The 17,346-nt window shown below is 34.0% G+C and overlaps 2 protein-coding genes across 3 annotated transcripts; both read right to left on the reverse strand.

The window, feature by feature from the left end:
• On the reverse strand, nt 1-9,839 carry LOC132713396 (uncharacterized). 2 transcript variants are annotated; one of them, XM_060695970.1, is made up of 5 exons: nt 9,699-9,839; nt 8,266-8,459; nt 5,470-5,613; nt 3,195-4,109; nt 7-2,627 (listed from the first exon to the last, which is right to left on the reverse strand). In XM_060695970.1, the coding sequence occupies exons 1-5, from the start codon at nt 9,710-9,712 to the stop codon at nt 2,488-2,490; spliced, it is 1,407 nt and encodes a 468-aa protein (XP_060551953.1). In that variant the 5' UTR covers nt 9,713-9,839; the 3' UTR covers nt 7-2,487. The 2 variants fall into 2 exon arrangements, with proteins under 2 accessions (XP_060551954.1, XP_060551953.1); XM_060695971.1 differs by lacking the exon at nt 5,470-5,613 and having other exon boundaries at nt 1-2,627.
• Nucleotides 9,840-15,884: 6,045 nt separating this feature from the next.
• LOC132713406 (complement C1q-like protein 3) lies at nt 15,885-17,259 on the reverse strand. Its single transcript, XM_060695992.1, has 2 exons — nt 16,935-17,259; nt 15,885-16,398 (listed from the first exon to the last, which is right to left on the reverse strand). Exons 1-2 carry the CDS (start codon nt 17,167-17,169, stop codon nt 15,947-15,949), a joined length of 687 nt encoding a protein of 228 aa, XP_060551975.1. The 5' UTR covers nt 17,170-17,259; the 3' UTR covers nt 15,885-15,946.
• Between the last annotated feature and the right edge of the window lie 87 nt (nt 17,260-17,346).

Raw genomic sequence — 17,346 nt, forward strand, 5'->3', positions numbered from 1 at the left:
TCGGTGGTTCCGCCTCTAGGTGGCCGAATTAATGCACGGAGGCGCACCTGATGTCTCCCTCTATCAGTAAACCTGGAAGTTTACACAGACAGTCTTTGTATTTTGTACTACATGTATGAACCAGGTTGTAAGTGAATATCATTTTCACTACAGTCTGTACCATCAAATTTAAAAATTTCACTTTTTTATCAAATATAATAGTAAACTCATCTAAATTAATTTCATGTTAACCCTAGAGTCAATATCTCTAGGCATGTTTTCTTTTTTTCTTCAAAAGTTAAAATGTTAAATTATTTCGCCCGTTGACTTAAGTTGAAGCCTAACGTGTTATATCTGCACTAGGTATCTTGAGGTAAAAAAAAACAAATCAGTAAGTTCTATTGTCATAGGCGGCCGAACATTAACAGATTTCTAGTGATTCCAGTAGAGAGATTTAAAAAAAACTGTGGATGTCTTTTCTCAATTCATTTAGCATACATTACAAATAATTCATTTACCTTGAAAGTGAGGAAACTTAATTGAAGCTTACATTATAAGAATATCTCTCAAGCCAGCTAGCACTGGGGCAACATTGTGTACAAACAAACGGTCTCTTGTTTTAGATAATCTACGTTATTTTTGAATTTATGAACATTTCTACTTAAATATAAGTCTGATCTACTCAGACAAAAAGTTTGTAAGTTTATGGATATTGGTGAATTATAAAGTTAACTTCTTTAATAAAACTGTTCTAAATCTTCATATATATTGAACAAACTTAAAATTAATATCTTGGTAAGACGGTACTTATTTTCAAAACAGTTCATGCTACAACCGTAATAAAATCGGAGTACTTTCAATATTAAGACTGAAAATGTCATAAATAAATTTACGTTTATCAGATTCAAACAAAAGAAAGTCGTGAATAAATATTATCAAGACGAGTAAGAAAGATTGGATAACAAAACGCTTCAGATTTATATTCGTTTTGTCCTTTTCTATTTGCGCTATGAACTTCAATAAATTAGATGCAACAGTTCATGTTTAAAAATAACCATAACATGTTTAATAGAGCCTAACAGGATAAGATATGTACTACTTTGCAAACATCATAGTTATGAACTATAAGTAGTTATTAACTATAAATATTTTTAGGAGCATTCATGTTCGGTAAGAGTGCAGCTAGTTTGGGAATTATCATAAAATGAGTGAAAAAAAAAATTATTTTCTTAACTTAACAACTCAGTCAATCATATTTGTTATTAGATTATTCAGTCCAGAAACATAATAGAAAACTCAACCATAATACCAATATATACAATTCTGCCATATTTTACTCGACAACTCTGTCATATTTCTTAACTGGGTAACTTTAACTAGATAACATAGTGACGTTTCTTAACCAGACAACTCTGTCGTATCTTTTAAACAATACAACTATTTTACACTTTCATTAAATACTCAGGTGGTTACGTTTTTATCTGGAAAACTAGAAACACTTCTAATGGACAACGTAACGTTCCTTAACTTGACAACTCGGTCGTTTCCGATTCTGCCATAGTTTTTAACAAGCCAACTTTGTCACATTTCTTAACTGAACTACTCCATCGGCAACAACTCTGTCATATTTTTTAATATAATTATCTTTATCTGTTACGTTTTTTGAACTGGTTATCTCGATAACGTTTCTGGTAACTCGAAAACTCTTTACTGTTCTTTACTGGACAACTCTGTCATATTTCCTAATCAGAGTGTTGAAACGAAGAGAACCTTTTTGCAGGTAATTTGTTCTTTACATAAAAGGGTACCGGGTCCAGAACTCAATTTATGAAGGTTTTCATGATTTTAGGACTACAAATTGTGATTCACTTAATTCTTTGTTAGGGAACATGTGGCTGGCAGGTTTTTGAACGGAGTGAGATGAATAAGCCAACGATTTCGATTTTTTTCTCTCAAAATATTGAGAACAGTATTTTAATTATTAAGATGTGGCACCAAGACTTAGACCATATAATATTTTTGACCCACAGAGCAATGCATTTGGCAATCTTCATCATCACGCTTGAATATAACACCGCAGTCTCCTTTTGAAGATGAAGAATTACAACTTTCATTGTTTTTTATTTTGATTGGGTTTTACATCACACCGACACAATATAGGTCATATAGGCGACGTTCCAGCTTTACTGGTGGAGGAAGACCTCAGGTGCCCTTCCGTGAATTATTTCAGGCACGAACGGGCACCTGAGTAGAACCACCGACGTTCCGTAAGCTAGCTGGATAGCTTCCTCACATGAAAGAATCCAAAGTCCCGGTCGAGAATCGAACTCACAGCGGTGAGGGGAAAGTGATTTGAAGTCAACGACCTTTACCACTCGGCCACGGACGCCCACAACTTCCATTGTAATTTTTTCTTTGTTAAAAAAATCTTCAGAAGAACTCCATGACAGTAAGAAGATATGACAATTTTTCAGAAGAACTCCTTTCTTGTAACAGTTCTCGACCGTGTTACTCACTCATCCGCCGCGACCGGTTGATTCGTTTCCGTGTTATCAAGGCACACATGAAAAGCATAATACCAACTGTCTGAAGAATCCCGATTGTAAATATAACATATGTATATGTTCCAGATTTATCTCGTCCAAATCCTAAAATAAAATTATAATGTGTTATCGTTTAAAAACCAGTTTCAGTTTCAACAAAAGGTTTTGAGCGAGATGACGAAGGAAAAAAAAAGACTTGGTAAGTCTTTATCTAACTTATCCTGAAGTAATTATACATTATGTAATCTGGATTTTCGCAAAATAAATCATGTCTATTTATAGTCATATTTATTTTAGAATTGTTATTTCAACAATATCTGTATGTCTGTATCATATACTTTCTGCTGGTTTGCTTGTAATTATATGATCGTTATTCCCGCCAAAATGAACAATCGCATCATCTATACTTAGTAATTACAGTATGTATTAACAAGTAGAAATATTGCTGAATAAGTGTAAGAATAAATCTTCAGTCCAAATATACATATGTTCGTTATTTTTACTAATATATATGAAACAATGTGCTAATGTTCTTCATATCGATCCACATTCCATATCACCCCTAGATGATTCTAGTATACACAATAGCTGAAGAGTGTATGCATATCAAACAGTTTTATATCTTGTTACTTATGTATTATACTATGTTATTAACGTTCTTATCATACTCACCAAAAAGTGGACCAAGTCCAGAAGACATAATGCCTATGACGGACATCAGAAGACCCGAAACAACTGGCCATTCTCGTCTTGGAACTATTTTAGCCCCAGCAATTAACATTGCAGGAAAAACACCACCTAGAGATAGTCCAACACAACTTGTGCCAATCATCAATACTATATAATTGTTAGACACATACACCAAAACTTGGCTGATCAGTCCAATTACACAGAAACACAGCGGCATTACAAAACAACTTAATGATTTCATGTAGCTCTTAGCGAGAACAGGGATAAATTTAGACAAAATGCTGAACACGTTGAATGGTACAAATGATACTTGACCCTGGGAAACACTAAAACCTTTCCATATAAATATATCCACTATTAATCCAAGATATGAATTCAATGCAGGAATACAACTTGCTGAAGCTAACAGCAATAATAAGAATTGGCATTCTATTATAGAGGGATATTTTAACGTCTTTCTAATTTCTAAGTCAGAGTGATTGCATGTGTTTTCCGATTGAGTTTGCGCTTCATCTAGAGTGTCGTCACTTTTCACTGAATTATGTTTCGGTTCTTGTATTAACACAACCATTTCCGTACTTGCACCATTATCATGAGTGAGCTTTTTATTCAGGTCTTTTAATTGCTTATTTTTTCCTTCCATTCCATTGCGAAAGTTATCATTGTTTAATAACAAAACTGGAACTACTAGACTGTTCATAAACACTCCTCCGAGTATAAGAAATGTACCACGAACAGTATATTTATCTAACAGCTTCTCTATGAGTAACGGATATATCATACCAGCTATATTTACACCAGTACCGTGTATAGCGAAACATATGGGCTGTAGATTTGTTGGGAAGTTGTGCTGAATGAAAACTATACTCATTACGTGTATCATGGAGATACCGGCTCCTGAAATAAACGTCAATACAATGTATATGTATTAGGCAACAAGAGATAGGCCATATAACACATTAATAAAACATTTGTTAAAATACTGGTGATATCTGTGAATGAAAGATAAATTCACAACTTCACATGTTTCTTGAATAACAATACTGTTTAGTCCAACAATTTATATAAACGATGTGTCTGGTTCGTTCAGAGTATATACTAGTACTACAGATATCCGCTGTAATTTACTCTGATCGGATTTTACCACTCCGGCTGTGTTATTGGCAAGATAATTACCAACAGAACCAATAGTGATCCAATAACTGCACATTGGCTGGCTTTCCTATAACTGGTATTGAAAAAAGGACCTATTCATGGACAATACTAAAGACATAGAAAAGGGGCATTATTCTGTGAAAATGCTTGACAGACTTACCTGCCCTTGATTCAAGTTGAATGTCCTGAATTTAAACGTTTTTTAAGGAAACGGCAAATTCTTACACGTTAATTTTCTTAACAAAATAGCAAGATTAGAGGCTAATCTTTTGAAATAATTTTTGAGAAGAAAATCTTGGTTACATCATTTACTGGTATTTCTTAGAATGAGCCTAGTGTTTACAATACATTAAAAATGGATTAATATTGAGTTCTAACAAAAATGACCAGACCAACTTTATTCAGAATGCCGTAAGAAAATGAGAAATCAATATACTCAGATGCTCAATATTCATACAGCAGTAAGAAGTTCTTTACAAATAATACATATTTTACCACAAAACATGCAAATATATACTTGTACTTCTATAAGGGTGCTATTCCATTGATACCGTGATCCGCGCCCGCGACCAATTCGCCCGACAAACAATTCCTTTTGTCCGTTTTTCATCAGCGTTCGCGACGGCATCCGTGACGTTTCGCAGGACGGACGCGGACAGTATCGTATATTTATCTCTCCACGAAAAGAGGTCTCTTCACGACAAGATGCCTGGAACAAAATTGAATGCTCTATTGATTAAAAAACAACTGAAAAGCTCATTGAAATAGTGCGGGAGAACCCACAACTGTATGATGCATCGCTGACAGATTGACTAAATTACATCCGGTCTTCGGTTGCAAAAGAGATGAAAACCTTACTGATATTTAATGTTTATTCCTTTTTCGTTCCACATGAATTCTGTGATGGTACAAATGGTTTTGATACTAGCAGGAAATGATATCATTTTCTATAAATAATTATTCTGTATTTGCTATACTATGATTTAAAGTATATGGAATAATACTCACGGACAAACCCGGACACGCATCACGGACGCGTATCACGGATCGCGTACCAATGAAATAACGACCTTTAGAGTTTGTGTGTTAGTTTTTATAATACCTGAAATAATTGATATGGTGGCATACAAATACTGGATTTGTGGCACGATAAATGAGAGAATGAATCCCAGAGGAACCAAACATGATGATATCCATGTGACAGCCGGAAGTCCGAATCTTGATATGAGTGCACCACTTACTATACCTATAAATGCATATACACACATAGATGATACTGAATGAGTGAAGCTTTAATACTGAATTTATTGAATGAGTTAAATAATATATTCAGTATAGATCCCTGGAGCAGAGCTCATGGATACTTCAATTTATATGGAAAAATAGTACTGTGGTAAAATAATCATCTCGGATTTCTCAGTTAATGAAAACATCAGATAAAGACACTGCCCATTCTGCTCTCCTGGACGTTCATTTCACATTTTCCAAAGTTTCCTTAACTTCTTACTTTGAACATTCTACAAAAATGATGTAGAAAATCCTCTAAATTGATGGGTCGCACTTTGATAGTCGATATTTAGTTCAGAATTAAGTGAGCAAAGTTCTAAGCGTTTGTTGCGACACTATATAAGAGTACACAGTATGTCCTGTTTGCCATGGAAAGAAACACGGTCAAATTTTAAAATGGCAACCTATGTCTTTATACTTTTCTTAGCAATTGATCGAGAAAGAAAAAACTGTAGATCGCTAAAGTCAACTGAATAGAGGTTTGACAACGTGCATACCACAAGCACATCGTTTCTGTATGTAATCCAAAATTAAAATGGAGATACACTCGGCATCTTAATTGCACTTATAGTCGAAACAATAACTGTACTATAATAGCATAGTAGAACCAACGCATGATTAATATAAAACTATGGCCAGAGTCTTCGCAAAAATAACTGTGTGAGAATATGACTTATAAAAAAGGCTATTCAAACAGTGTGTTTTAAGTGCACATTGGAAAGAACACAATAAGTTTCTCAATCGGAAGGTAGATCGTTCCAGTTTTGGTTTTGCCTATCAAAAATTTTCTCAAATGACCTCAAAGGCAATGATTATCCCTACAAAGTTTCACAAACATTTGTAGGCTGCTTATTCCTTCTATTTGTATGTTTATTCCTTCTCAAATAATTGATTGGATCAATGTAACCCTGACCTTTAACATAACGAACTAAAATCAATATGGGTTATCAATATCGCCTCAACTTTCACAAACCTGATTTCATTTATTTCTAACGTAATTTGGCAATGATTTTACATTTCAATTCTTTATTCGGACGATTCAGACCATCAGCTCTTACATCACAAAACATATAAACGTATTTAACATGAAGTGTCGTTGTAACCTTGAAATTTCACATAATGATCCCATAACAGGTAGAGGTCAACTTCTGGACATGGGCTATGTCCCAACCAAGTTTAACAAACATTTCTTTTTTTCGTATTTGAATTAAGTGTCAGTGTGACCTTGACCATTGACCTACTGTCCTAAAAATCGAAAGGTTGTCTTTTGACCATAGGTAGTGTCCATATCAAGCTGCATAAAGCAAGTTTTATTTCTTCTCAAATTATCATTTAGCGGGTAAGGATTTTTCATTATTCCACTGTGACCTTGACCACTGACCTCAAAATAAATACGGGTCATTCACTGGCCAAGCCAATTTCCCAACTAAGTTTCACAGATGTAGGCTGATAACTTTGTAAGTTATTGAGCATTATTGAATGTCACTGTAATTTTGACCTTTTACATGCTGACCTCGTTAGTGGGTCGTCCAAATATGATGTCATCCTACTTAAGTTAACAGTTCTGGACATCGATACGGCTAACGGACGGACGGACGGACAAGTTACATACCATAATACTACCGATGTTATCAATAAATACAAAAGTTGACTGTCAATATATATACAAAAGTTACCACTTTCCTCATGTTTACCTTATATGTAGTACTTTTTTAGTCTATACCTTGTTATACTCAACCGTTATATTCAAGGTGTTTTTTTCTCTCTTGCTATGATGGCAATTAGATATGCAATGTCGTGAATGAAATCCAAATAATGCCTTATAATGATATGCATTAATAATGCCTAATAATGATATGCATTAACAGCAGTTGGTTTATTTGCATTTCATTAATGCAAGATATGTGGCATAGATCAATACCTTGCGTTACTTGAACAAACAATACAATAATAACTATAAATTGATATTAACATTAACTTACTATGTCATTCTAGATATGGTCCTCTACTAATTTTTTTTGTCAAAAAATTACAACTGCCATGATGTGATGATGGGTGACATTTAGGCTAATGTGAATTATTCACATTACTAACATAGACATACATAAAATCTAACATTTTTATTTTAAAGTAATTTGGGCTATAAGTAGAAAGGTGGATTTTAATCATAGTTGACTGGCATCATTTCAAACAATCCATGCACTTATTAGTGTAATTAAAATTAAAAAATAAAATTTAACAATACGGCAGTTGTAATGAAAAGAATCCGGAATAAAAACTTATTTATAAGGACTGTAAGTTCTAAATTACCTCAAATTTTGAGAGCCTCGATCGTTACCTCATCCATATATATATAGATTTATAATATTCAGACAGAAACTGGCACAGTAATACGTACTTCCGATTTTGACAGGGGTGCTACTTTTAAGATAGTTAAAACATGAAACCTTGTACATAAAGCCATTAAACTATTACAATAAAGCTATTTGTGTTTGCAAAGGAAGTCTTTTGTGCCCAAATAATCAATTCGATATCAGTTACATATTTTAATAATGTAAATGGTTAAATATCCTTGACAGGGGTAGATTCGTAAATGTCTGGTTATACGTACTAAATCCTAGAGAAATGCCGATTAAAAGTGACTGAACTGTTGCCGTTGAAGCTCGGTCTGACTCAAATGTTTCCATCATGTCCACGAACAGTGCACCAAAAGCAAAAATGATTCCAAAATCTAACATCGTTACCACAGAGACGCTGATGAATACAAACCAAATATCTTTACCGACTGTTTTCTTGTTGTGATGACTGAAAACATAGACAGAAATCTCGATCAATTAAGGACTATACAAATCTCATTAATGTTTATTAATTTTGTGAAGTGACAAATAGTGTGGCGTGTATTTACATGTGTTACGAGGAACCGGATGATAAAAAGTGTGTTATAGTATTTTATTATGTCAATATATTTATGCGACTCAAACAATTTCTGTTCGGCATCAATCGGATAAAGGATAAAATCAGGTAAACTGAATCTAAGAAATCATTGATCATTCACCTAAAGTTTTGATGACTTTCTGAGGAGTAGTCCAGACAAACCTCTGTGTAGCTTGCCACACTATTCAAAGGAAATCGAAAAACTTTTTTATTATGCACAAGTACTTGGATTTCAAATAAATTTTCATTGAAATTGCATCAGTGGTACAACACCCTTTTCATTCAAGGGCCATAACTGGGCAAAATTCATTCAAGTGCAAAACCCGTGTAATATGCATGTAATTGAGACAAGTCTTAATTCATTAAACAAGCCGAAATAAATACGCTGATCCGTTCTATGCGCCAACAACGATGTCAGACAGTCCTTTCATCATATTGAAGGTGGTCATTCCGGATATTAATTTGTGATTTTGTTGGGCGAACCCGTCTGCATTTTAACTACCATTTCACTACTTTTGGATAAACCTTCATGATCAATACACACAAAAATGCAATAAACTACTCTTTCAGTACATACATGTATATAAAATATACTTTAATCCTGATTTTCACATTTGTGTATATGTATCTGCACTTACATACAGGGGAAGTTTCCTTTTTGTTCAGTCTGTATGAAAATACATGTATCATGTACAGGCGAACTCAATATCATGCTTCAACTGCCATATACAATGTTATGCCATGTATAATAATAGAGACATACATGTTTTACAAATTGCTGTCCAACTTTATGTCATGTTTTTACTTATATAAGCTTTATATGCCTTTCTTTCTTGTTTTTAAATAAACAGTCCATGCAGTGCCCTCTGGGCCTGGACATTTTCATCCAAATTGGTATTTGTTCTACTTTATCTTGACATAAATAAACTGCTGAGTCTTGCCAGGTGCAAACATAAATGTTTTGACCTGAAATGTTAATATATCACTCTACCAACAAAATTACAAAGAATACTTACATATAACATAAGTGCTATATATAGTTTAAGACAATATACATTGTCATGCATGAAGTGTAGTTTAAAAATAACTGTTAAGGACGTAACTGTTTACCTGTGAGACTCCATTTTAACGGATCAATCGCATCTTCTCGGCCCTTTCCGTCATACTTCGGATAAATAAATCCCTTATTAACATAACAAAAAGAAACAAGACAACTAACTTCATTATAGTATTTTTTTTGTCTCGCAGTGGGACTACTTGGCTGACCGACCGTGTATATCAATTTCATTACATATGCATGAATTCATATACTATAGTATTTATGAATTCAAATTTAGTTACATTGTAAAGTACATGTTATCAAAAGTTATGTAATAGACACATACACGGGGGTGGAACCCCATATGTATATCAAAAATGAGCATCGGTAAAAATTATATGTGAATTTCCGCTGCACCAGATGGGAAGCATAGCACCAGATGTACGTGACTGTAAGAAGAGTAAGTGTTCATCTTTTTAAACATTTATATAAAATTCAATCCTTTTTTAAGAAAATCGAAATGTGATTCTGCCCTCCTGACTCTCCTCTATACGACCCATTTTTGTTTTGGATTTCTATGCAGTCTTCATGGAGATATTCTTTCCGTCGTGGGCTCTGGTGAGTCCAAAACATGCAATGTGAATGAAGAAAATGTCACTAATGGACTCAAAAAACAGAGATTTTACTAAATCGCACTACAGACCGATGCTTAACATTCAGACAAATCCTGATTTAAACATTTATTGAGATTTGGCTACAAACGAAGGGAATCGCTGCTCAAAATTGCATTTTTTATTTTATTTTCATTTCCAAGCACTAAACGTGACCAAAAAGAGATCATTTTAGCTTATGGATTTTTTTTCAAGTAAATTTAGATTTTCAAAACCAAAAGTTTCTGAACCATATGTAAGGATCGCAACTTTATTATAAGATCAGGGGGTAGGTCTGCGTTATTTGTTTTTGTAATTTATAGAAGATATACTGCTTTATTTGCCTGTTGGCATATATGTTGCCTAGCTTTAAGGAATGAACCGGACGCAGAAAATGTCAAACCTAGATAATGGTACTTGTCAGTTATTTCAAGCTCATGTTCGCCTAAATTAAAATGATACGAAATTCTATTTCTAGCTCCGAATATTAATACTTTTGTTTTATTTGGATTAACAGTTAATTTCCATTGAATACAATACGAGTTAGAATAATTTAAACTATGATGAAAATCGACAGGATTATCCGAGACTATCACGGTGTCGTCAGCGTAGAGAAGAATTACAAGTTTAAACCAAGGTTCAATGTAGCTACCGCTAATGGTGGGTCAATATAGCGTCCAGCTAGATACCAGCGGCACCGTGTGCCTCTATAGATATGTTTGTAAACCATTTAAGTATAAAGAAAAGAGGATCGGGCTTACATTCTCGCCTTGTCGGACTCGGATTTCTGAAGAGAAGAATCGAGAATGGTTACCGTTATGCTTTACACAAGATTTAATATTTTGATACATGTTAAAAATTGTTCGAAATAATTTTCCATCGATAAGGTTTTGCGTAAGTTTTTGCCAGAGTCCAAATCGCCAAATTCTATCAAAACATTGTGAGAAGTCTACATGCATAGGCACAATAAACCTTTTGTTTTTTTATAGTAAAAAATAGTCACAGATAGTGGCAAATAGATGTGTTATATTGTACACCATATTTTACTATCTTTGTTTTTTCCATTTTCTTTGCGAAAGCCCTATAATTAAGAAATTAAAAATTATTATTTGTGAATTAAAAAGATGGCGAGTTTTATGAAGATCACGTTTAATAACTAGTTTTAATAGATTTTTATAAAGATGAAATGACTGCATGGTCATTTGCTTTTAATAACTTTCTATGACAGTTATATTTTTTAAATAATATTTAAATTGTTCTGACCTCTGGATTCATTGATGGAAAAAAATTCTTATTTAATATAATTAAGTGTTTGAAATTATGTTTTTGTACAATAGAAAGGAGTATTTTAATACCACTTTACTTTTGAAATTATTTTTAGCAGCGGTCGCGCATACATGGATAGTGTGCTGTTATTTTATAAATGCCACTTTTCTTTGGAAAATCATCTATTATTCAGATGAGTAAATTGATCAAGTGTTTGAAATTATTTTTATCAGCGGTCGCGCATACATTGGTAAGTGGGCTGTTATTTCGTAAATGCTCACTACTTAACACCAGGGGAATTCTATTTGAAAGATCCTGCAAACACAAACCTCTACAAAATACAGTGTGATGTAAAACCATCCAAAGGGTACCATAAACAGCACTAGAAAGTCAAGGAAATAACACCATTTTCAACCTCATATTTCAAAATTGTCTCAGTCTACGGGAGGGGAGGCAGGCCCACCCCAATTACATATATTTGTCTTAATTCCATATCATCTAAATATTTACAAAAAGGCATATAGTAAACACATATACATGTATAAGCAAAGTACATTGCCACTCATAAGATAAGCTATAAAACGCATCAATTACAATTTTTGTCACATTAACAAGATGCTGGCCCAATCTTCAAACATGCACAATTTTCACCTGTATCGTTATTTTTATCAAAATCTTTCAACCATATGTCAGCCCCCCACCCCCCCCCCACCCCAGGAATCCATGTTCTGCATCCGCCTCTGTTAAAACTCAAATTACTTAATAAGTATTCTAAACTTGTTTAACTATCTGCCTAATTAGCATCTGACATCTTTCTGTATGTGTACTGGTCATACTGACCGAAAGTCGATGGTACGATGATGAAAACGCGATGGTACGATGGTGAAAACGCGATGGCACGATGGTGAAAACGCAATGGAACGATGATGAAAACACGATGGCACAATGGTGCGATGATACTAGGGTGAAAACACGCTGGCGCGATGGTGTGATGGCACGAGAGTGAAAACGCGATGGTACGATGGTAAAAGCGCGATGGCACGATGGTGAAACCGCGGTGCTACGTTGGTGCAAACGCGAGGGCACGATTGGGAAAGCGCGATGGTACGATGGTGAAAACACGATGGCGCAATAGTGCGATGGTGAAAACGCAATGGTACAATGGTGAAAGCGCGATGGCACGATGATGAAAATGCGATGGTACGATTGTGCATGAAATATATAACATCGCGTTTTCACCATCTTACCATCGTGCATCGCGGGTAAGGACGAAATAAAAAGTCACTTATGTCCAAAGGGAACACCATACAAACATATATAAAGCATACATGTATATTAGCATATATAAATAGTCTTTGATCTATAAACAGTATAATGACATAAAAATATATAGAAATGTATTATTTATAACTCAAATTAATTAGTTAGTATTCTAAACTTGTTTTTACTATCTTACATATCAGAATCTGACATCTTTCTGTATGTGTGTACTGGTCATACTGACCAAAAGGCAAGGGTACGATGGCGCGATGGCACGATGGTGAAAATGCGATGATACGATGGTGAAAATGCGATGATACGATGGTGAAAACGCAATATTACGATGGTGAGAACGCGATGGCATGATGGTGAAAGCGCGATGGTATGATGGTGAAAACGCGATGGTAGAATCCAAATCGCATTCAAGGGGAAGACTTGTTCAAGGCATTTGCAAAATTAAAACTAGAAGCAAGGACATCTTCTTTGCATCGAATCTATTCTGATTGTTTTCAATGGGTCTTGACGGGAGTAACGAGAATGTTTCTCTACGGAAAGAAACCCAAACACATATAATGTTTTCATTTCACAACAATGAGCAGGTATTTATCCGTGAAAATCGTACAAATTTAGTTTATGATTATGTATAGAAATTATCTGCGTTTTTTTAATAAAGTATTCGACTTCAGTATTTTTTTGTGCATGTTCATAAAAGAAAACGGGCGAGCTTGTTTATCATAGACAACAACTTTGCTATTTTACTTACATTTCAGGGCAGCTTAAATTAATATCTATAAAGTATTGAACACTTTTAACATTGTTTTCAAGTTAATGTTTCTTGGACATGTTTTCTTGAAAATTTTGAAAACTTGAACTTTACTAAGAAAAATCATGACCTCATTCCTAGAGTAAACAACACTATATAAGCCTTACATTTCTTGGAACATGGTTGATGCTTTCTCATTGTAATATACTCTATCTCAAATTGTATCCTACCGTTTTTCCCGTAAGGACTAGAAAGTCGCACATATTACATTTTTCTTTCCTTGCTTCATATAGACTTGTGAATATTCATATCAATTATCTAATAGCGTTTTATTTCCTAAGGCATATTTATCGATTCAAATGTCATTAATTCAGGCCCTTTGAGCCCCAAAAAAGCTAAAACTCATATTTTTCAAAAGCCTTTCACTTTTAAAGTTTTAAGTTTCCTAGATAGAGCTTATATATTGGCCAAATAGCAGTCGCCTTTTGCTTCTGTGGCATATAACTAATCAGTATAATTATAGTGATTTAGTATTTTGCTATATTTATGACATATCATTTAACTTTAACACTTCTCTGTTCAAATGATAAGCGCGTATCATGCTTCAGTCCCATTCTTAAAACATTTCAAAACAAGTTTTGCCCTTTTTAGAGAAAATTATATGTATTTATTTCTGTGGAATATGTGCCTTTAAAATATATAAAAATTTACATGCATATTTTAATTGTTTTTGTTATCTGTTTCAGCGCGCCTTTCGTCGAGCTTCAATGAAAGGGCGTTATATCACACCTTGATAGTCGTCTATTATCTTGAGAAAATGAAGACAAATTTGTCTTATTAAAAATCAGTTATACAAGTTGCTGAAGGGTTCAACGGGATAATATAGTCTGACTGACAAATATAATATCAGGCAAGCGCCTTGACCAATATTACTCTCATCCATTCTATATATTCTCCCGTACATCATAAAAGCAATTTGTTTATTTAACTATATGTAATACTATTGTACTACTTGGGCATTTACGTGCTTACAAATTATTTTTCTAACCACTATTCATAATTAAGCAAATGTCGTATATTAGGAAAAATCTGTCTATTGAAACTGTCTTACTGGCAGGGTGTCTCGTGATGGCATTCTGTAGTCTGATATATTGACCTATTTTCCTTTTGGACTTCCTTGTCTCAGGTTTAGGAATGTCAAATGTATGAGACATAGAAATTAATAACTTAACACTTATTTCATCAAACGTCGATTCGTCTACCTTCAGCGCAACGTCTTCTCTGTACTTTAAATGTTCTTACTCTCTTTGCTTTTACGGCACGTTATAAGCCCTTAAGCTTCTGATTCAATCATGTAGGGAAGGAAGTCCTCGAGGTTTTCATAAGCTCCGTGACGTATTACATACATAAGCTTCAAATTAAATGACACATTCACTGGAATGAAAAGTTTGTTGATTTTACTTTGTTAAATTATGATAGGTTGTCTTCTCGTATGCAGGCTTGACATTCATTTTGTATAACAGAAAGATACAGTGTCGCAGACAAAAGTAAGAGTTTAATGTTGCGCGGAAAAAAGTGAGGTAAGCACCATTTCACCGTGCATATAGGGCAAAAGACTATATTTGTAGCCGTTTTCCACGTTGACACTGTGACAATTATAACCTGTTTTCAAGTTAAGTTTTCAACGAAGAACATTTGTTTACGTGTCGATGGATGAAAATTGATTATTTTTTTCCAACGATTTAAACATTTAAAGCTGCATGCCATCAGACGAAGCAAAATATTTTAAGATTAAACTTTAGAAAAATGCACTAAGATATTAAGAAAACTAAAAAAATTTAAGACTCAAGTAATAATTTACATATAATGTGCGATTTATGACTGATTTTGCAGTATTTATTACCATATTTCTACTGCATGACTAACGAAGAAAGGGCTACTTTGCATGTTTTGACCTCTGTTTGATATCTTTTGGATTGTAAGTGCTGTTTGCAATGTGTAAACTACTTCTCTATTTTATTTTAGAATATGTTGCTCCAATGTTACACCCTATAAAAATCCTGTAAGCAATTTTAAGAATCATTCTCTGAAGTCATAAATGAGGTTCAAATAGTTTACTAGTAACTATGAAACTGAGAGTGGACAGTACATGGGATAGGGACATTTTGGTCCAAGTCCTAATGCCGTTATATGGCATTTTATAAAATACCGACTTAATTATCCTCCGAATTCGTCCTTTAGAGATACTCGAAATTACCAAAATAAATCAATATGAACTTGATTACATAAGTGTTGATATAAGAAAGACAGTAGTAGTAGACAGTTTTTGTCAGATTTATCAAATTCATTACTTTATTTTTTTTATTATGACGTAATACATTTACTGCGAGTATAGAAGCCACCCAGAAAATGTTGTCATTCGTTGACCGTGAATGGTGTGCCAGTGTATGGTGTTACTCCGGATCCAAACAACATCTCCTGGTTTCAAGTCAACGACCACAGTGTTTGAAGCTATAGCATAATCAGCATGATTCCCTGAATCAGACCAAGTTGTACCAACTATTTTGCTATTGACAACAAGTTCTGTTTGTATATGATGATTGTCGGCGCTTGCAGATGTCCACGAGAAAACGTAAGTACCTGACGACGGTGCTGTAAACATTCCGTTAACATTGTTGTAGCCGCTACCGATATTTGTTGTAACAAGGTCAAACACAATTGCCTGGTAGTTACCTAATCCTGATAAATCATGCGACAGTTGGACATAGAAGGCGACTTTGGTGGGGGAGGAGGCCGTCGATTGTACAAGTCCGTCAAGAAGACGCTTTTCACCTAGAGGAACAAAGAAAGTTAAAGTTAATTATAATGGTTATATGATTATTAACTATAATCATGAACATTAATATTTTGTTGTTTATGACAGCTGTTTAGTATGGCGATTGTTTTACGCTATGTTGTATGCCACGAGAAAGTCCAATTTTGACGTATTCAATTATTCCTATCTTTGTTTTTGCATTTTCGCATTCTCGAGGCTAAAAAGCTTGAGGACGATATAACCAGGCAAAATAAGGCGCATAAAATGTATTTTTTACCTTTCCGCATCGAGAATACGAAAATGCAAAAAGACAATTATCTATCTCCTTGTTTTCGAATTGGCGAAAAAAATAACAGCATGGCATAAATCAGTCATTTACAAAAAAAAAATGCAAATGCTTGAAATGTTCAACTTACAATAAAATATCGTTAAATGAACAATATTGCCATAACTTAGCATAGTGTCGATTATTATTTCTATGCAACCAAAACAGAACATTTGTTCAATTTATATAGATCTGTGCTGAAAACTCTTCACAGTAAAATCAACATACGAGGTTCTCCTCTTAAAATGTCTAGCAGTTGGTTATAGCGTTGTTCTTGCTGAGCCATCCTTTTGTTGAAGTTCGTCTGTATATTACTTAACTTAGCATCGTATGCTTTCTTTAAATCATTCATCATATTAGCCAACAGTTGGCTCGGGTAACCTGACGTCTGGGGCACATTCTGGAAAGCCGAACATACAATCAAAATTGCACTAAAGAAAGAACTTAAGTAAATAAAATCCATCTGTTTTGAACGGAAGTAAAGATTTTGAGATGAAAACTGTATTTAGGTTTCAAAATATTAAATGACGTCAAGAAGATAAGAAAATGACTGAAATAATGATCTTAAACCAATCTTAATGTAAGGTCTAATCGAGTCACGTCTATTCTACATTTAAGAAATGATATGTAGATTCTAATC

Source organism: Ruditapes philippinarum, unplaced genomic scaffold (assembly GCF_026571515.1).
Source record: "Ruditapes philippinarum isolate M1 unplaced genomic scaffold, ASM2657151v2 ctg1649_1_1_1_1, whole genome shotgun sequence".
Lineage (NCBI taxonomy): Eukaryota > Metazoa > Mollusca > Bivalvia > Venerida > Veneridae > Ruditapes > Ruditapes philippinarum.